Raw genomic sequence first — 22438 nt, 5'->3', positions numbered from 1 at the left:
CTTTGTGTTGGGCTCTCTCTTTCCCTGGCAGAAATAGACATGGAGAGAAATAGACATAAGTGACATTCTGCCTCCGTGGTCCCATGGCACATTGCATTGTGGTAGAAGGAACCTTCTACTCAGAATCATGAAACTTGGATTTAATCATTCCTCCTCTGTCTATTATCTGTGTGGTAAGTGTGTCTCCTCCTTTCACATCCTCAGTTTCTTCATCTGGAAAAGTGAATAATATTTGCTCTGTATATAATATGATTTTATGTGGGGAAAGTACTTTTTACATGTTAGGCACAAAAACATGTGAATTGTCATCATCATCCTTGTTATTGATATTGTATTATTCTCTTCTGTCCTAGTAGCATACAACCTTCTTTTTCTCCCAACTTCTAGGACTGCAGGTTCAATGACTGCTCCATAATCTTTCCTTCCATCCCTTTCCCTTGGTGCTATGGACCCACAGAATGTTTTTAATTCTTGGTTGGAGTATAAGCTATGGTCATGCAACAGGGCTGGCCTTGATCCTGTTTGGCAGGGATATTCTGGAGATGGATAGGAGGATGTAAACTTTGTCTCCTTTCACACACAGAGATTCACCATTGCACCTATATTTTTCCTCTTTGTGGCATAAAAAGTCACATGAAAGTATGGCTGCTATGAAACCTGATTCTTATCCATGTAAAGGGATGATTGGCTTTAGCCTCCAGTAACTGGGTCCACAGTAGAATTCCTGATGCCCAATTAATTCACTGGTCTGACTTTCCTATGTATCGATGACAAAACCTTCAGTCTCATAATCAAACTAATGGGCAGCAGGTTCATAGAGAGATCATCTCTGGCCTTAGTTTCCTTTTATTTCATGCAATTTTATTGTTACAAACCTTAGGGGTATCCCAACTTCCTCTCCTAGACTATGGGGATGTTCTGAATGGAGAGCAGCGGGGAGAGATAGAATTGTGAAGTGGGGAAGTGACCTTGGGGAAGTCAGACACCAACAGCAGCGGGGAGAGAATGAATTGGACACCAACAGCATATACTTTAGAGGAGGGACGATTTTTTATTCGCCTCAATCTGTACATGAGGATGCCTAAAGCTCACATTTTAAATTATCATATAATTATCTGTTTGTTATTTTCTTTTGTTAACTATTTTCCAATTACCTTTTCCCCTGGTTCATGCAGCACCTGGGAATGTTGCAGGCTATGTATTTGACACCTGTGGTTGAAAAGAGCTTTTTCTTAATTTATTTTTTTTTCCAATTAACTAAAATCTATTTTCTGTCCCCCTTCTACCTTCTACCACTAATGAAAACTAAAATCTTTGGGACAGGTATGAGTTGTGCCTGTCTGTAGCCATGAAATAATCTATTCCTAGGTGGACACCTGAGAAAGAGAGTTAGGAACTGAGGGAAAATGGGTGAAGGGGATATAGAGAAAGAGGGAATATAATAAAAGAAGAAAGACTCAGAGACAGGGCTTAAAAAGCCTTAATGTGTGCTCCTCTGATTCTAGTAGAGAAAGAAAGAGTAAACTACATATTTTCTCAATCTTTTATTGGAGGATCAAGGAATGGGGAATGGGAGGTAGCTAATGGTCATGTAACATGGCATAAGAGTTAACATTGGCTCAACTGACAACCATTAGATCAAGGAGGAGGAGTTCATTCAAACATGTGACCTGGTATGGAATCTGGCCTGACAAGGTGGGAACCAGGACCCTGTGGCAGCCTAGCCAGGAATTCTTCTGACTTTTGGACTGTAGATTTGGAGAGTGGTCAGAATTAATCCAGTACCTATTAAATAGAATGATCAAGAACTACTTGCCCATGAATCTGGTATATAAGAATATAGGTTGCACTATTGATATATTAATAATTGTTTCAAGATTAAAATACACCTATGATGCCACATGGACAATCAAAGAAAACAAATTCTGATGCTCAAAAAATATCTGTTGCAACATACACCCTGACTGCATCCCATTTCTGAAGTGAGGCAGCTGATTTCATAGGAAGTCTGTAGGTTTTTGTAGAAAGTGAGTAACCCATTATCATGGGTTTTCTGCAATCCTTGTTAGCCACTGCATTGATCAGAGGTCCCAAGTTTTTCAAAGTTCTTTGACTTCGGAACACTGTAGTTATTGTATAAATCACCCTCTTGGTTCTACTCACAAGAAAGATTTCAACTAAGTTCAGAGACCCAGCTACTCCAACGAGTCTGAGATCCAACTAACTCCTAAGTTGAGAGAACCATCTCCTTTTAAAGAAAAATTTCTCTTATGTCAGCTCCCCTAAATTTTCACATCTACTAATCACAGTAGATGCTTTCCACAGGACTTACCATTCTTAATTCACATATTCTTTTGTTATCACCTTCTCTGAGTAGACTAAAACTTCACACCTCTTTTGTTATGCTTTCCTTTTGTAAGTTGCTTGACCTTTTACTGATTAATTTAACCTTTATAGGAACTTAGTACATTTTTGTATTAGATCTAAAAATAGACCTAGCTTAAGGATTTGGACTCACTGTAAGTATGAATTAGGGACTTTTTCATTGTTCCAGTAAGGAGTTTTACAACTTTATCTTCCCCTAAAGTATGCCTAAGTATGGGTGGAGTAATGTTAAAATTCCCAGTACATTCCTGATCAAGTACCTCCATTTTTAAATGGGAAATAGCCTTAATCAAATGTTCCAAGGTAGGGTCTGAGCAGTTTTAAGATTCATATTTTCCTAATATTGAACCATTCTTGCATTCCTGGTATGAATCCTACCTGGTCATAGTGAATAACCCTTGTGATGACTGGATGGAGTATTTTTGCTAGGATCCTATTTATGAGTTTTGCATCTATATTCATTAGCGAGATTCATCTATATGTTTCTTTCTCTGTTTTTGACCTGCCTGGTTTTGGGATCAGTACCATATTTGTGTCGTAAAATGAATTTGGTAGAACTCCTTCTTTGCTTATTCTGCCAAATAGTTTGTATAATATTGGGATACGTTGTTTTTTGAATGTTTGATAGAATTCATTTGTGAATCCTTCTGGACCTGGGGATTTTACTTAGGAAATTATTTGATGGCTTGTTCAATATTTTTCTGATGTGGGGTTGTCTAGGTAACCAATTTCTTCCTCTGTTAGTCTAGGTAATTTATATTTTTCTAAGTATTCATCCATATCACCTAGATTGCCATATTTGCTGCCATATAATTGGGCATAATGTTTCTTTTAATGATTGCCTTAATTTCCTCTTCATTAGAGGTGAGGTCTCCCTTTTCATCTTGGATGCTGTCAATTTGGTTTTCTTCTTTCCTTTTTTAAATTAGATGGTCTAGTACTTTGTGTATTTTGTTTTTTCAAAGTATCAGCTTCTAGTCTTATTTATTAAATCAACAGTTCTTTGACTTTCAATTTTACTAATTTCTCCTTTGATTTTTAGGATCTCTAATTTAGTCTTCATCTGAGGATTTTTAATTTGTTCACTTTCTAGTTTTTTTTAATTTGCATGCCCAATTCATTGACCTCTGCCCTCCCTAATTTGTTAACTCAAGGATATAAATTTCCCCCTGAGTACTGCTTTGGCTGCATCCCATAGGTTTTGAAAGGATGTCTCATCATTGTCATTTTCTTCAATGAAATTAATTGTTTCTATGTTTTGTTCTTTGACTAACCAGTTTTGGAGACTCGTATTGTTTAATTTCCAATTAATTTTTGATTTACCTCTCCATGTACCCTTACTAATTATTATTTTCATTGCATTGTGATCTGAGGTTGCATTTATTATTTCTGCTCTTTTGTACTTGTTTGCAATGTTTTTGTGCCCTAATACATAGTCAATTTTTGTGAATGTATCATGTGCTGCTGAAAAGAATGTGTATTCCTTTTTGCCCCCATTTATTTTTCTCCACATGTCTACTAACTCTAATTTTTCTAGGATTTCATTCACTTTTCTTACCTCTTTCTCATTTATTTTTTGTTTTGATTTATCTAGTTCAGATAGAGGAAGGTTCAGGTCTCCCACTAGTATAGTTTTCCTATCTATTTCATCCTTGAGCTCCACTAGTTTCTGCTTTAGAAATTTGGATACTATGCCATTTGGTGCATATATGTTGAGTACTGATATTTCCTCGTTGTCTATACTGCCTTTCATCTGGATGTAATTACCTTCCCTATCTCTTTTAACTAGATTTATTTTTGCTTTGGCTTTGTCAGATATCATGATTGCGACTCCTGCCTTCTTTTTATCAGTTGATGCCCAATAGATTTGGCTCCATCCTCTTACTTTCACCCTATGCGTATCTATCTTCCTCATGTGTGTTTCTTGTAGACAGCATATGGTAGGGTTTTGGATTCTAATCCACTCTACTATTTGCTTGTGTATTATGGATTTGTTCATTCCATTCACATTCAGAGTTATGATTACCAGATATGTATTTCCCAACATTTTGCTGTCTATTTGTAGTTCTGCATTTTCTTCGTTCAGTATTTCCTTATATAATCTACTTTTAATCAGCCCTCCTAGTTTCCACCCTTATTTCACTACCCTTTCTACCCCATTCCTTCTTATTTCCCTCCTTATTTTTTGAAGTCTTTTAAAACTACCTCCCAACCCTCTCCATCCCTTATACTGCTTCCCTCCCCACCAGTCCATTTTGTAATATAAGAGATAATCTGTGTAAATATTTCTGGTTGTGGTAACTGGATATTCTGGCTTGTGACTAGAGAGCTGCTACTAGGGGACACCTGAGGTTGCCTAGTTATAATGGAGATAGATGAGAGATAAGGCTAGAGAGATAGATACTGCTAGAGGGGATTACTCTGGAGCTGCCTAAAGATCACTAAAGGCTAATAAATCAAACTATTTTCTACTCTCCACCCTTCACCTCCCAGTCTTCCACCTGAAGCCCTCCTGCTACCCTTTCCACTCCCCTGGTCTTAGTCAGCCACCTTCTAAGTAACCCAGGGGAACTATGCGATTTCAGAGAAATATTCTTTACTCTTCTTTTCTCAGGTAAAGGGTTTATTGGTAACAAACAGAATGTGGATTGAGGTGAGAGGGATGAAGTTTGTCCCTAACCTACAAGGAGAATTAAGAAGGGTTTAGGAAATGTCAGTCTAGTCACAATTGTGACACTCTGGCTACAGCCAGAGAGATGGAAGGTAACTGTTAAATCTTCCTTCTCCAGTCAGATAATCTCTGCTTGAGTAATTCAAGTCCAGACTCTTTCAAAAAACCACAAAGGTCTTTCTCTCTGCCTAAGTCAGGAAAAGCCAGGCTCTCTTGATCAGGAATCCAGAGAAGAGATTTCTCTCTTGGTCAGTCACTCCCAGAGAGAACCCCAAAGTCCCAGTTTCTCTCCTCTGTCCAGGCTCCCAACTGCCTCCTCCTGGGAACATTCCTTTTGGAATCTTCTCCTTGATTTTGCAGATCATGTCCCCAGTTTGATCTGCATGCTTGGCTTGTCCTGCAAATCCTCTCTTTCTTCATGCCTCTTCCACAATCCCCCCTTTTATTCTCCAAAAAAATCAACTTGCATTTTTCAATGATACTTACACTTATTAATTCTATCTATCTATTCTTCACCCTGTGCTATCTTAAGTATTCCCTAGAAAAATCCTAACTTAACTATTCTATCTACATAGATGTTAAGCTAAGAATCGTAGAGGAAAATGGTTTAGGTAAGGGATTTACATGAAAATAGTTTCACATAACAAATCCTGTAACATTTGTCAAATCAATCCAACAATTTCACTAACATTAAGAATATGCAAATGTCCTAATTCCTAATGTCTATACAGTCACTAAGAAAAGTTTACTATCATTAACAAATGCTAACCTACAATCATAATGCAATGTAAATTCTATACTTCAGAACTTCTATGTCTACTTTCCTAAGACTTAAACAAATTCATTAGGCTGTCACTAATGTTAGTAGTTAGAATATTAATAAATTACTCAAATAAAGTTAGCTCATTAGTCAATAGTAATTTACATGTGTACATAGGATCCATACACATTGACATATGTACATCATACTATATTTCTGTGCAAACTCATGCAGAAAAGAAATCTTTGAATTTTCCACAGAAATTTGTATCAATGTGTCTTTTGTTATGCCACTATGCATGTTATGTACTTACCCATTCTATGAGATATCTTACTAAAGTGTATTCTATGTAGGATGTGTGCATATATGTGCATATATGTGAGGTAACATGTATTATGCATTCTTACATACCCTCATGATCAAAAGTTCCAAAATTCCAAAGTTCCAAAGTCCTACCATGTCCTTTAACGATGTTTGCATAAAATATTTTTTACTCTCTGGTCCTCTGTCTGGTCTGCATGCCAGTTGCCATCTTCCAGTCTTGATTGAAGATGTGGTCTTCAAATCAAGATCCACCGGAATAATCAATCAGGAACCCAGAACACACGAACAAACCACAAACATGTATGCATGTGTCATTTTTATGTGTGTGCAAATAAGAGTGAAAAGTATATTTGCATGGAAGTAAGTTGAAATCTTCATGAATGTTTGTCAGAATTTATCAATCTTTATGTCTGCAGGTAAGATTTACATGTATTCTCTTCGTGCATGGAGGTAAGCTTTGCATATGTATATCTTCGTGAAAAGCAAGTAAGGTCTACATATGTTTTTTCACAGATGGGTGTGACCATTATGCATAGGTTCTCAGGATTTTGTTAAAAATAGTGATTTCAAGTTTGCTAATTCTTGTTGTTTCACTTTTCACTAGAAGATTTATTGAATGTTTACTGTACTTAGTTCTTGGCAGAGACTTTGTATAGAAATATATCGAGGCTTTTTCTAAGGCTTCTAATGCTATTCTTTTGGCTGCAACACTGGCTGCATTTGCTCCAGGGGTGCTATCACTTAATCATGTTAACATATGTAGGACTCTCTTGTCTGTATTCTGGTGGCAAGTAGTCATGTCCTTTCATGTGTTGTCAGTAGGGACGGTCATTGCTTATTGATTATATTCCCAGAGCTAATCAACATTATGGGTGTGATGCAATTTCACATGTGAAGTATGGAACTATGGATCTCTTTGATCAACCTTTATAGATGTTGGGATTGTCATTATGACCTTAGTTGGTCTGATCCATCTTGATTCTATAGGAGATTCTCTATTAAGGTTCTTGACATATACCTTATCACCTGGTTTTATCTCATGCAATGAAAAATCTAGTGGTATTCTTTGCCCAAGCAAACCCAGTTTCCTTAGTTCTTCAATCCTACGTTGTATCTGTTTTAAGTATTCATGAAGAACACATACCCCTCTTAAGATGGACAAGTAAGGTGGTCTTACTGTCCTACCATGCCAAAGTGGCTGACCATGTAGCATTTCAAAAGGTGATATAATGCAGGTCAGTCCTAAGCCTGGTTCTAATATTGAACAAATCAAGAGGCAAAACATCTGTCCATTTTAAATGTGTTTCTGAACAGAGTTTGCCTATTTATGTTTTCAGTTCTTTGTTCATACACTTGACCTGCCTGGAACCTTGGGGTCGATATACTGAATGGTAATTGCACTTAATCCCTAAATTCTTGTAGATTACTTTTAGAATCTGGGAAGTAAAGTGAGACCCCTTGTCCGAATCTATGGTATCAGGAATGCCATGTCTAGGTATAATCTCCTTTAATAGAAATCTCACTACCGTAGCAGTGTCACTTTTCTTGGATGGACATGCCTCAACCCATCTAGTCAATTTATCCATAATCACCAATGCATATTTGTATCCCTTGTCTCTAGGCATGTTGATATAATCAATTTGAATACACTGAAAAAGCATATAGCTGAGTGGTCTGCTTCCCAATGCAGCACTCTTAAAATGTCCTTGATTATATCTCTTGCATGTTTCACATGTCTGACAAGTGCTAATGGTATTTTTTGTAATTCCTGGTGCTGTCCAATATCTCTTTATGGTATCCAGAATCCCTTGCACTCCATAATGTCCTTCTGCATGACTTACAGTGCATAGATGTTGATATAACTTTTTAGGGAGAATAGGTTTACCCCCTTGAGCAATCCAGACACCCTTGATTAGTTTAGTACCTAGCTGCTCTTTCCATGACTGCATCTCTTCTCCATCCTAGGCTTCAGTGAGATCATGCCTTTTGATCAGAGAGAAATTCAGCACATGGTGAGGATCGAACCTAGCAGCGTACTTTGATGTTGTGCCTGCTCAGTCATTCCCTAGGGGTATTCTGTCCTTCCCATGAGTGTGTGCCTTAAAATGGATTATGGCCACCTCTTTAGGAAAGTCTACAGCACTTATGATATGATCTATCAGATTGCGATATGCAATTGGTTTCCCAGCTGAAGTTTTATGCCCTCTGTATTACCATATGTATGATGACCAATGCACCGTGGAGAAAGCATATTGTGAATCCAGAAAAAATATTAGCTCTTTTCCCTCTAGCTAATTCTAGGGCCATGATCCTCCCTAAGCGCCGACATGGCTTGGCAGTGATGCATGCCAAAGAGTTTTGTCATTGTCAACAACTGCTGCCCCTGTGAATTTTCTCCCATCACGAACATAAGAGGATTCATCCATGTATAACTCTATTTCTGGATCCATAAGAGGTGTATCTTTAAGGCATTCATTTGGCCTATGCATGAGTTCCACTATCTGATCCCAATCATGCAATACTTCTCCATCCATTGGCAAATCAGGGATCAGAGTTTCTGGGTTCGATGGTGCATATCTATGAATTGTGATGTTATAATTGCCTAACAAAATGACTTCATACTGGGATATTCTTGCATCGGTGAATGAATGCATATTCTGCGACCATAACAGTTTTTCAATTTGATGTGCGGAATACACATGCAATTTACATCCTAGTACTATATCATATGACTTCTTGACCATTAGAGCTGTAGCTACTAAGCTCCTGAGGCAATGAACCATTCCTTGTGCAACCGTGTCAAGGATAGGACTGTAAAATGCAATAGCCCTCAGATTTAACCCAAAATACTGTGCTAATATTCCAGAAGCAACACCTTTTGCTTCATGGACATACAAGTGGAATTCTTTCATATAATCAAGTATTCCCAAAATTGGAACAGATAAAATAGCTCCTCTCAACTGTGACAAAGCATGTAAATGTTCTTTATTTAATTGCAATGGTTCTTTAATATCTTTCTTTGTCATATCAATCAAGCACTTGGAAATATGAGAATATCCTACTATGTACTGCCTTGAGAAACCAGCAACCGCCAGAAAAGCTCTTAAGTTCTTTCTTAGTTCTAGGGGTGCCTAGCTTCTGTATGTCTGCCCTCCTTTTATTAGATATTTTCCTGGTGTCCCCCTCCAGGACTAATCCTAAATATTCAACTGTTGGTAGGACCCATTGAATCTTCTTTTTAGAAACTTTATGTCCTCTCTTATAAGGTTCTCTCAATAATTTCTTTGAATCTTCCAAACATGTTTTAGGGTCAGGAGATGCTAGCAACAAATTATCCACATAGTGTATCAATCTGCTATGTTTGAAAGTTATGGTAGCTAGATCTCTCTGCAACAGTTGACAAAATATTGAAGCAGACTCGCAACATCCTTGCACTAATCTTGCATAGCACAGCTGGGTTTGTCTCCATTGGAAAGCAAAAATATTTTGAGAATCAAGGTGCAATAGTATAGTGAAGCTAGCGTTGCTCAGGTCCAACACTGTGTACCACCTAGACTCTGCAGGTATTTGAGTTGTGATATTGTCTGGAGATGGTGTTATAGTGTGTTTTTTTTTTCATATAAAATTATTCAAAGCCCTTAAATCCATCACAAATCTCCAGGCAGGAGTTCCATCTTCATTTAGCTTATTCTTTTTAATAGCTAATATTGGGTAAATGTATTCAGATACCATAGGTCTCAATATACCTTGCTCAAGCAAACTATTTATGATAGGTGTTATCTCATCTCTCGCTTCTCTACTCAATTTGTATTGTGGTATCTTAGATGGTATTCCTTCCCGAACCTCAATCCTAACAGGAGTAATAGATTTAATCTAACTCATATCATTTTGATATTTTGCAAACACCCCTTGTGGTATATCTGTGGGTATGTCACACATAGAAGTTACAACTTGAATCTTTTCAGGTTCTTCTTCAAGTTGTTCTAATAGTGATAGTGCTTCAGTGAATTCCTGGATAGATGCAATTAAATCTCCCCAGATTTTTCTGTCTGGGGTCTGTCATCCCCAGTCCTGCTTGCCTCAGCCCAGAAAGACTGAGCACCCGGGGCTTTTGCTCCAAGTGAATGTCTTTGTCAGCCACAGGAACTGAAGCTGAACTTTTCCTAAGGCCTGGAGGAGTTGTGATCTGCACCAGAGAAAGGGGTGTCCTTGCCATTGAAATCACAGATTTTTGGTCTCTGGCCTCCTGCCTTGCCAAGGTCTTAAACAGGCCACTCCCAAACCACTTATTTGGTTATAAGTTAAGAAAAAGAACCAACACAGTCATTTTCTGTCTATTCTCTGCACAGCGCCACTGTCCAAACCTACCATTCTCACCTCCAACAATACTGCAGTGGAGACCAAGGACTTCTCAATGACATGCAATGCTACGGGTCAAATTCACACTTACCTGTGGTTCTTAAATGGACTTGCCCCAGGTGGAAACAGGATACAGCTGTCGCCAGATAGGAGGACACTCACTCTCAGCAGTCTCACAAGATTCGATAACAAAGGGCCCTATGTGTGTGAAATCGAGAACCCATTGTTTCGGAATAGGAGTGATCCATTCCCACTGAATGTTACCTGTGAGTATATTGCTTCTTCCTATATGGTGCCTTCTTATAGCCTGGTGGTGTGTTCCCAGAGGCCCAGGCTAATTCAGTCCCTTCTCTGAGAGCTAAAGAGGTAGGCTCTGAGGTTCCCAACCCCCTTCATCTTTAGGGAGCCCAAATTGGCCTTGCCATGTGTTCTGGTTGAGGGTGGCCATCCAGGGTGCTGAACTGGAGAAAGCCCTAAGATCTTCCAAGTTCAGATCCACACTGGAAAAGTAGAAGATGAGTTGTGAATTTCCCAGCTCAAAGGAGGATCAGGGAGACACAGTGGTTCTTCGTGATGGGTTTATACTAGGAGATGCCCCCTTATTTCTGCCATAATCTCAATATGGAATCCTTTTCTTTCTTCCAGATGGCCCAGATATCGCCACAATTGTACATTCAGCTGATGAGTACCCTCCTGGGGCAAATATTACCTTGAGCTGTGTTGCTGATTCTAACCCAGCAGCACAATTCACTTGGTTTCACAATGGACAACCAGTCAGCAACTCAGCCACATTTTCTATTATTGCATCCCTGAGTGATGCTGGCAATTATACCTGTACTGCATATAACTCATTCACTGGTTTGACGCGTACTGCAACCAAGAATATTATAATCTATGGTGAGTATCTGGATTGGGCCCCCAACTTTGTGTGGGGCTCTCTCTTTCCCTGGCATGACAGAAATAGATAAAAGTGACACTCTCCCCACCCCCCCTGGTTCCATGGCACAGTGCATTGTGGTAGAAAGAGCCCTGAGCTCAGAATCATAAAATTTGGATAGAATCCTTCTTTTCTGTCTACTCTCTGTGTAGTAAATGACTCCTCCTTTTGAGGCCTCAGTTTCTTTATCTGGAAAAATGAATTACATTTTCTCTGTATATAATAGCATTCTATGAGTAAAGGTCCTTTTTATATGGTAGGTATAAAAAGCATGTGAGTTGTCTTCATCATCCTTGTTATTGATATTGTATTATTCTCTTCTGTCCTAGTGATATACAACCTTCTTCATCTCCCAAATTCTAGGACCGCAGGTTCAATGTCTGCCCAATACTCTTTCCTTCAATCCCTTTCCCTTGGTGCTGTGGAACCACGGAATATTTCTAGTCTTGGTTGGAGTATAAGCTATGGTCATGCAATGGGGCTGGCCTTGATTCCCCTTGGTAGGGAAATTCTGGAGATGGAAAGGAAGATATAAACTTTGTCTCCTTTCACACAAAGAGATTCACCATTGGACATATATTTTCCGCTTTGTGGCTTTGTGTTCAGCTGCTTTCACTCTGCATCAGTTCCTGGAGGTTATTCCAGTTCACATGGAATCCCTCCAGTTTATCATTCCTTTGAGCACAATAGAATTCCATCATCAAGATATACAACAATTTGTTCAGCCATTCCCCAATTGAAGGGCATCCCCTCATTTTAAATTTTTTGCCACCACAAAGAGTGCAGCTATGAATATTCTTGTACAAATCTTTTTTCCTTATTATCTCTTTGGGGTATAAACCCAACAGTGCTATGGCTGGATTAAAAGGCCAACTATTCTTTAGTGCACTTTGGGCATAGTTCCAAATTGCCCTCCAGATCAATTCACAACTCCACAAGCACTGCATTATCATCCCAATTTTGCCACATCCCCTCCAACATTCATTACTTTCCTTTGCTGTCATGTTACCCAATCTGGTAGGTGTAAGGTGATACCTCAGAGTTGTTTTGACTTACATGTCTCTGATTATAAGAGATTTAGAACACTTTTTCATATGTTTATTTTTTTTTTTGAGTTTTTAAAACATTTTATTTGGTCATTTTCATACATTATTCATTGGAAACAGAGATCATTTTCTTTTTCTCCCCCCACCCCCTAACAACCCTCCCCTAGCTAGGTATCTCCTCTGGTTATCTCATGTGTCCTTGCTCCGAACCCATTTCCTTGTTGTTGGTATTTGCATTAGGGTGCTCATTTAGCTTCTCTCCTCTGACTTGTCCCCTCAGCCTCTGTAGTCAAGCAGTTGCTTTTCCTTGGTATTTTTACTCCTTCAGTTTGTCCTCTGCTTGTGAAGAGTTTTTTTTTTTTCCTCATAGAACTCTACAGATTGTTCAGGGACATTGTAAAGCCATTAATGGAGAAGTCCATTATGATTGGACCACAGTGTATCAGTCTCTGTGTACAATGTTCTCCTGGTTCTGCTCCTCTCACTCTGCATCACTTCTTGGAGGTCTTTCCAGTCTCCATGGAATTCCTCCACTTTATTATTCCTTTTAGCACAATAGTATCCATCACCAACATATACCACAATTTGTTCAACCGTTCTCCAATTAATGGGCATCCTTTTTCCACCACAAAGAGTGCAGCTATGAATATTCTTGTACAAGTCTTTTTCCTTATTATCTATTTGGGGTACAAACCCAGCAGTGCTATGGCTTGATCAAAGGGCAGACAATCTTTTATTGTCCTTTGGGCATAGTTCCAAATTGCCCTCCAGAACTGTTGGATCAATTCACAACTCCACCAGCAATGAATTAGTGTCCCCACATTGTCACATCCCCTCCAGCATTCGTTACTTTCCTTTGCTGTCATGTTGGCCAATCTGCTAGGTGTGAGATGATACCTCAGAGTTGTTTTGATTTGCATCTCTCTGATTATAAGAGATTTAGAACATTTTTTCATGTGGTTATGAATAGTTTTGATTTATTTAACTGAAAATTGCCAATTCATGTCCCTTGCCCATTTTTCAATTGGAGAATGGCTGGATTTTTTGTACAAATGGTTTAGCTCTTTATAAATTTGAGTTATTAGACCTTTGTTAGAGGTTTATGTTATGAAGATTATTTCCCAATTTGTTGCTTCTCTTCTAATTTTGGTTACATTGCTTTTGTTTGTACAGAAACATTTTAACTTGATGTAGTCAAAATTATTTATTTTACATTTTGTGACTCTTTCTAAATCTTGCTTGGTTTTAAAATCTTTCCCTTTCCAAAGGTCTGACATGTATGCTATTCTGTGTTCACCTAATTTACTTATAGTTTCCTTCTTTATATTCAAGTCATTCACCCATCCTGAGTCTATCTTGGTGTAGGGTTTGATTTGTTGATCCAAACCTAATCTCACCCACACTGTCTTGCAATTTCCCCAGCAGTCTTTATCAAATAGTGGATTTTTGTCCCAAAAGCTGGGGTCTTTGGGTTTGTCATAGACTGTCTTGCTGAGGTCATTTAGCCCAAGTCTATTCCACTGATACTCCTTTCTGTCTCTTAGCCAGTACCAAATTGTTTTGATGACCACTGCTTTGTAATATAGTTTGAGATCTGGGACTAAAAGGCCACCTTCCTTTGTATTTTTTTTCCATTATTTCCCTGGATATCCTTGATTCTTTGTTCTTCCAAATGAACTTTGTTATGGTTTTCTCTAATTCAGTAAAAAAGTTTTTTGGAATTTTAATGTGTATGGCACTAAATAGATAGATAAGTTTGGATAGGATGGTCATTTTTATTGTTAGCTCATCCCACCCATGAGCAATCAATGTTTTTCCAATTGTTTAGATCTAGTTTTAATGGTGTGGAGAGTGTTTTGCAGTTGTGTTCATATAGTTCTTGTGTTTGTCTTGGCAGATAGATTCCTAAGTATTTTATATTGTCTAGGGTGATTTTAAATGGAATTTCTCTTCCTAATTCTTGTTGCTGAACTGGGTTGGAGATATATAGGAATGCTGATGACTTATGCAGGTTTATTTTGTATCCTGAAACTTTGCTAAAGTTGTTGATTATTTCCACTAGCTTTTTAGTTGATTCTCTAGGATACTTTAAATAGACCGTCATACCATTTGCAAAGAGTGACAGCTTGGTCTCCTCATTGCCAAATTTAATACCTTCAATTTCTTTTTCTACTCTAATTGCTACTGCTAGTGTTTCTAGTACAATATTAAATAATAAAAGTGATAATGGGCATCCTTGTTTGACTCCTGATCTTATTGGGAATGCTTCTAGTTTATCCCCATTGCAGATGATTTTGCTGATGGCTTTAGATCTATACTGTTTTTTATTTTTAGGAAAGGCCCTTCTATCCTATACTTTCTAGTGTTTTCAATAGAAATGTGCTTATTAATAGTTTTTATTTCTTCGTATGAAAGTTGCCTATTCATGTCCGTTGCCCATTTATCAATTGGAGAATGGCTTGATTTTTTGTACAATTGATTTAGCTCCTTATAAATTTGAGTAATTAGATCTTAGTCTGAATTTTTTGTCATGAAGATTTCTTCCCCAATTTGTTGCTTTCATTATAATTTCAGTTACATTGGTTTTGTTGGCACAAAACCTATTTAACTGAATATAATCAAAATTATTTATGGTACATTTTGTGATTTTTTCTAACTCTTGCTTCGTCTTAAAATCTTTCCTTCCCCAAATATCTGATATATATATATAGTATTTTGTGTTCACCTAATTTACTTATATTTTCCTTCTTTATATTGAGGTTATTCACCCATTCAGAATTTTCTTGGTTTAGGGTTTGAGATGTTGATCCAAACCCAATCTCTCCCATTTTATCTTCCAATTTTCCCAGAAGTTTCTATCAAATAGATTTTTGTCCTCAAACTTGGGGTCCTTGGGTTTATCATTGATAGTCTTGCTTAGGTCCCTTACCCTAAGTCTATTCCATTGATCCTCCTTTCTTTGTCTTAGCCAGTACCATATTGCTTTGATGACCACTGATTCATATTAATGTTTGAGATCTGGTACTGCTAGGACACCGTCCTCCACATTTTTTTCATTATTTCCCTGGATTGCCTTGATTTTTGGTTCTTCCAAATGAACTTTGTGATTTTTTTTTCTACTTTGATAAATAACTTTCCTGGTAGTTCCATGGGTATAGCACTAAATAAGTAAATAAGATTGGGTAGGATTGTTATTTTTATTATGCTAACTCATCCTACCCAAGAGCAGTTAATATTTTTCCAATTATTTAGATCTAGTTTTAATTCTGTGGAAATTGTTTTGTAGTTGTGTTCATATAGTTCTTGTGTTTGTTTGGGCAGATAGATTCCTACATATTTTATATTGTGTAGGGTGATTTTTAAATGAAATTTCTATTTCTAATTCTTGTCGTTGAGATGTGTTGTGAGACTTCCCAAACCCTCAAGAAGCCACAAGGTGGAAAGATAGAGGAAGGATAGAATTTTGGATACCGCGAGGGGCGTGGCAGAGACAAGTTAGAGATATGAGGTGGCAGAAATGAGTCAGAAACCAGGCCTTATTGATTATATTGGAGCCACAGCAATACTCCAATCAGTGGACTACTCAGAAGGCTTATTCCGTCCAAAGATCCAGATTCAGTACAATACAGGTCGGAGACATGATAGAGAAAAGAAAGTGCCTGGCTGAAGGCCAGGTCCCAGGTGAGAGAGATAGAGAAGGAAAGGAATTAAAGATGGAGCTTGGCCAGAGGCCAAGTTCCAGCAAGGACAGGCATCAGTGAGAGCTGATATCCAAGAGAGCAAGAGGGCAGGGATTGCTGTGGCCCTTGCTTTTAATGTCTTTTATATGCAAATATACATAATACATAGGGATGATTATCATTGGTTAATGACAAGGTATAGGTGTGATTTATCTTAGCCAGGTGATCACAAAGAAACCTGTTTTCCCGCCTAAGCTGGGGGAAGCTGGGGTCAAGGGTCAGAGGCTTTCCTAGCCATGTGCAAGACTGAGAATGCTCTCTTCTAAGCCACTCTGTACATACTGTTTCCCTTGCCCATAGCTAGGGTTGGACTGCTACATGTTGGAAATATATAGAAATATGGCTTTATTTTGTATTCTGCAACATTGGTAAAGTTATTGATTAATTCCACTAGCCTTTTAGTTGATTCTCTAGGATAATTTAAGTAGACCATCATATCACCTGCAAAGAGGGATAGCTTGGTCTCCTCATTGTCTATGTTAATTCCTTAAATTTCTTTTTCTTCTCTAATTGCTACTGTTATTGTTTCTAGTACAATGTTAAATAATAGAGGTGATAATGAGCATCTTTGTTTCACTCCTGATCTTATTGGGAAGGCTTCTAATTTATCCCTCTTGCAGATGCTGCTTACTAATGGTTTTAGATATATACTGTATATTATTTTTAGGAAAGGCCCTTCTATCCTATACTTTCTAGTGTTTTCAATAGAAATGTGCTTATTAATAGTTTTTATTTCTTCGTATGAAAGTTGCCTATTCATGTCCGTTGCCCATTTATCAATTGGAGAATGGCTTGATTTTTTGTACAATTGATTTAGCTCCTTATAAATTTGAGTAATTAGATCTTAGTCTGAATTTTTTGTCATGAAGATTTCTTCCCCAATTTGTTGCTTTCATTATAATTTCAGTTACATTGGTTTTGTTGGCACAAAACCTATTTAACTGAATATAATCAAAATTATTTATGGTACATTTTGTGATTTTTTCTAACTCTTGCTTCGTCTTAAAATCTTTCCTTCCCCAAATATCTGATATATATATATAGTATTTTGTGTTCACCTAATTTACTTATATTTTCCTTCTTTATATTGAGGTTATTCACCCATTCAGAATTTTCTTGGTTTAGGGTTTGAGATGTTGATCCAAACCCAATCTCTCCCATTTTATCTTCCAATTTTCCCAGAAGTTTCTATCAAATAGATTTTTGTCCTCAAACTTGGGGTCCTTGGGTTTATCATTGATAGTCTTGCTTAGGTCCCTTACCCTAAGTCTATTCCATTGATCCTCCTTTCTTTGTCTTAGCCAGTACCATATTGCTTTGATGACCACTGATTCATATTAATGTTTGAGATCTGGTACTGCTAGGACACCGTCCTCCACATTTTTTTCATTATTTCCCTGGATTGCCTTGATTTTTGGTTCTTCCAAATGAACTTTGTGATTTTTTTTTCTACTTTGATAAATAACTTTCCTGGTAGTTCCATGGGTATAGCACTAAATAAGTAAATAAGATTGGGTAGGATTGTTATTTTTATTATGCTAACTCATCCTACCCAAGAGCAGTTAATATTTTTCCAATTATTTAGATCTAGTTTTAATTCTGTGGAAATTGTTTTGTAGTTGTGTTCATATAGTTCTTGTGTTTGTTTGGGCAGATAGATTCCTACATATTTTATATTGTGTAGGGTGATTTTTAAATGAAATTTCTATTTCTAATTCTTGTCGTTGAGATGTGTTGTGAGACTTCCCAAACCCTCAAGAAGCCACAAGGTGGAAAGATAGAGGAAGGATAGAATTTTGGATACCGCGAGGGGCGTGGCAGAGACAAGTTAGAGATATGAGGTGGCAGAAATGAGTCAGAAACCAGGCCTTATTGATTATATTGGAGCCACAGCAATACTCCAATCAGTGGACTACTCAGAAGGCTTATTCCATCCAAAGATCCAGATTCAGTACAATACAGGTCGGAGACATGATAGAGAAAAGAAAGTGCCTGGCTGAAGGCCAGGTCCCAGGTGAGAGAGATAGAGAAGGAAAGGAATTAAAGATGGAGCTTGGCCAGAGGCCAAGTTCCAGCAAGGACAGGCATCAGTGAGAGCTGATATCCAAGAGAGCAAGAGGGCAGGGATTGCTGTGGCCCTTGCTTTTAATGTCTTTTATATGCAAATATACATAATACATAGGGATGATTATCATTGGTTAATGACAAGGTATAGGTGTGATTTATCTTAGCCAGGTGATCACAAAGAAACCTGTTTTCCCGCCTAAGCTGGGGGAAGCTGGGGTCAAGGGTCAGAGGCTTTCCTAGCCATGTGCAAGACTGAGAATGCTCTCTTCTAAGCCACTCTGTACATACTGTTTCCCTTGCCCATAGCTAGGGTTGGACTGCTACATGTTGGAAATATATAGAAATATGGCTTTATTTTGTATTCTGCAACATTGGTAAAGTTATTGATTAATTCCACTAGCCTTTTAGTTGATTCTCTAGGATAATTTAAGTAGACCATCATATCACCTGCAAAGAGGGATAGCTTGGTCTCCTCATTGTCTATGTTAATTCCTTAAATTTCTTTTTCTTCTCTAATTGCTACTGTTATTGTTTCTAGTACAATGTTAAATAATAGAGGTGATAATGAGCATCTTTGTTTCACTCCTGATCTTATTGGGAAGGCTTCTAATTTATCCCTCTTGCAGATGCTGCTTACTAATGGTTTTAGATATATACTGTATATTATTTTTAGGAAAGGCCCTTCTATTCCTATACATTCTAGTGTTTTTAGTAGGAATGAGTGTTATATTTAGTCAAAGGTTTTTTTCTCCACTGTTGTGATAATCATGTGATTTTTGTTGGTTTGCCTGTTGATATGGCATTGCATTCATTGATGTTGCCAAAACACATTCCAAAATGTCCTACCATGGCCTTCATGCCCAGGATCATGTTCACACTTCTTTCATATTCTCTCCCCATTACAAAAAGTGGCTAACAGACCTCAGATTTGTCACTGTCCTGGCCAGTCTCACTTGGCTTTCCTGGATACAAATGGGAGGCTAATGGTTCCTTAACTTAAACTTCCCAACCGAGACCCAGTGTCAGAGTGCAAGATCAAAAAAGCTGAAATATTTGGAACTTATTCCTATCAATTTGGAAATTAATTTTAAGACAGCTGGAACTGGATGACCAAGGAAGGAAGCCTGTCGATGCTCCCGGATGTGCCCGAGGGATTGCTCTGGCACACACACCTCTCTCAGTGGCAAGGCCTCACTTCCAAATAGAGATGAGGAAAGAGCTCCCCTTGGGCCATGAAGGCTCAGGGAAAATTAGTCACAATTAGCTTAGATTCCCAGAATAAAACCATATCTGAGCTTGAAGATCACCTTCAACATTCTCATTCTCATCTTGTAGGGCAAGAAACACCTAAGGAAATGGAAGAACCCAAAGCAGGGAATTCCAGAATCTTCTGTAAAGGGTATGAATTGCTTCCTGGTGGCAAATTATGTCCTAGGCACCAGAGATGTTATTGTGGGTTTGAAATCTCCAGACTTGAACCAGGTCTCACCTGACTCCCAGCCAGAGGCTCTTCCTTTTGTACCCTGCTACTAACTGATCTATTTCCACTCTCTGCCTTTCCTTTTCATTCCTCTTCAGAGTTAAAGTAATATTTCCCTTTCTGAGCACAGTCTCCCTGTGGCCTGACCCTAGTCTATCCACACAAGCCTATCCCAATATCCTTATCAAACTATCAAGTTAAGTAACCCTGGCTTCCTGAAGTCCAGTCCAAGGAATCATAAACTCTTGGTGGTTCTGCCAAGCTATAAAGGCCTCAAATCCAAGCCCAGGTGCTGGATGAAGGGGTCTGTCATCCCCAGTCCTGCTTGCCTCAGCCCAGAAAGACTGAGCACCCGGGGCTTGGGCTCCATGTGAATGTCTTTGTCAGCCACAGGAACTGAAGCTGAACTTTTCCTAAGACCTGGAGGAGTTGTGATCTGCACCAGAGAAAGGGGTGTCCTTGCCATTGAAATCACAGGTTTTTGGTCTCTGGCCTCCTGCCATGCCAAGGTCTTAGACAGCCCACTTCTAAACCACTTATTTGGTTATAAGGTATGAAAAAGAACCAACACCGTCATTTTCTGTCTATTCTCTGCACAGCGCCACTGTCCAAACCTACCATTGTTACCTCCAACAATACTGCAGTGGAGACCAAGGACTTCTCAATGACTTGCAATGCTACAGGTCAAATTCACGCTTACCAGTGGTTCATAAACGGAGTTGCCCCAGATGGTCGCAGGATACAGCTGTCGCCAGATAGGAGGACACTCACTCTCAGCAGTCTCACAAGATTCGATAACAAAGGGCCCTATGTGTGTGAAATCGAGAACCCATTGTTTCGGAATAGGAGTGATCCATTCCCACTGAATGTTACCTGTGAGTATATTGCTTCTTCCTATATGGTGCCTGCTTATAGTCTGGTGGTGTGTTCCCAGAGGCCAGGCTAATTCAGTCCCTTCTCTGAGAGCTAAAGAGGTAGGCTCTGAGGTTCCCAACCCCCTTCATCTTTAGGGAGCCCAGATTGGTCTTGTCATGCTTTTTTGGTTGAGGGTGGCCAGCCAGGGTGCTGAACTGGAGAAAGCCCTAAGATCTTCCAAGTTCAGATCCAATCTCTTAGAGTACCAACTGTGAATTTCCCAGCTCAAGGGACGATCAGGGAGACACAGTGGTCCCTGGTGATGGGTTACAGACTAGGAGATGCCCTTCTTTCTACCTTAATCTCAATATGGAATCCTTCTCTTTCCTCCAGATGGCCCAGATATCGCCACGATTGTCCGTTCAGCTGGTGTGTACCCTACTGGGGTAAATATTACCTTGAGCTGTGTAGCTGATTCTAACCCACCAGCACAATTCACTTGGTTACAGAATGGACAATCTGTCAGCAACTCAGCCATATTTTCTGTTATTTCATCCCTGAATCATGCTGGAACCTATACCTGTATTGCATCTAACTCATTCACTGGCATGACGCGCACCGCAACCAAGAATATTATAATCTATGGTGAGTATCTGGATTGGGCCACCAACTTTGTGTTGGGCTTTCTCTTTCCCTGGTATGAGAGAAATAGACATAAGATATTCTGCCTGGTCCCATGACACAGTGCATTGTGGTAGAAAGAGCCCTGAGCTCAGAATCATGAAACGTAGATTGAATCCTTTCTTTTCTGTCTACTATCTGTGCAGTAAATGATTCCTCCTTTCATAGCCTCAGTTACTTCATCTGGAAAAATGAATAATATTTGTTCTGTGTATAATAGGATTTTAGGTGGAGAAAGTCCTTTTTACATGGTAGACACAAAATAAAAAAGTTAGTTGTCGTCATCATCTTTGTTATTGATATTGTATTATTCTCTTCTGTCCCAGTGACATACAACCTTCTTTGTGTCCCACCTTCTAGGACTGCAGTTTCAATGACTGCCCCATACTCTTTCCTTCAGTCCCTTTCCCTTGGTGCTGTGAAACCACAGAATATTTCTAGTCTTGGTTGGAGTATAAGCTCTGGTCATGCAATGGGGCTGGTCTTGGTCCTCTTTGGCAGGGAAATTCTGGAGATGGAAAGGAGAATGTAAACTTTGTCTGCTTTCACACATAGGGATTCACCATTGCTTCTATATTTTTCCTTTTTGTAGCGTAAAATGCCACATGGAAGCATGTCAGTTATTTAACCTGATTCTGATCTATTGACTTTAGCCTCCAGTAACTGTTTCCACTGTAGAATTCCTGCTGCCCAATTAATTCACTGGTCTGACTTTCCTATGTACAGATGACAGACCCTCCATTCCCATAATCACACTAATGGCAGCAGGACCATAGAGAGGTCATCTCTGGCCTTAGTTTCCTTTTATTTCATGCAGCTTTATTGTTATAATTCTTAGGGGTATCCCAGCTTCCTGTCCCTGACTCTGGGTATATTCTGAATGGAGAGCAGGGGGAGAAATAGAATTTTGATGTGTGGAAGTGACCTCTGGAAAGTCAGATACCAACAGCATATACTTTACAGGAGGGATGACTTTTTATTGGGCTAAATCTGTACATAAGGATGCTTAAAGCACACATTTTAATTTAGCATATAATTATCTGTGTATCTTTTTTTTTTTTGGTTAACTATTAAAGCTTCCTCAGAGGGGAGAGAAGCTTTAAGGTAGGAAGATAGAGATAGGATAGAAGTTT

General features: G+C 38.6%; 2 protein-coding genes across 2 annotated transcripts in view; both read left to right on the top strand.

Annotated features, from left to right (window-relative positions):
* Positions 1-11817, top strand: part of LOC103092188 (carcinoembryonic antigen-related cell adhesion molecule 1-like) — a 52909-nt gene extending 41092 nt beyond the window's left edge. The window contains exons 2-3 of the mRNA XM_056796423.1: positions 10490-10765; positions 11145-11817. Of these exons, the coding sequence (XP_056652401.1) occupies positions 10490-10765; positions 11145-11467 (599 nt within the window). The 3' untranslated portion in view covers positions 11468-11817. The remainder of the gene's footprint in view (positions 1-10489; positions 10766-11144) is intronic.
* Positions 11818-19300: 7483 nt separating this feature from the next.
* The window catches only part of LOC130453969 (carcinoembryonic antigen-related cell adhesion molecule 5-like), a 77380-nt gene continuing 74242 nt past the window's right edge, over positions 19301-22438 (top strand). The window contains exons 1-3 of the mRNA XM_056796422.1: positions 19301-19688; positions 20369-20644; positions 21018-21269. Of these exons, the coding sequence (XP_056652400.1) occupies positions 20434-20644; positions 21018-21269 (463 nt within the window). The 5' untranslated portion in view covers positions 19301-19688; positions 20369-20433. The remainder of the gene's footprint in view (positions 19689-20368; positions 20645-21017; positions 21270-22438) is intronic.

Source organism: Monodelphis domestica, chromosome 4 (assembly GCF_027887165.1).
Source record: "Monodelphis domestica isolate mMonDom1 chromosome 4, mMonDom1.pri, whole genome shotgun sequence".
Classification (NCBI taxonomy): domain Eukaryota; kingdom Metazoa; phylum Chordata; class Mammalia; order Didelphimorphia; family Didelphidae; genus Monodelphis; species Monodelphis domestica.
The sequence above is the reverse complement of the archived record's forward strand: the minus strand, read 5'-3'. Positions and strand labels throughout refer to the sequence as shown.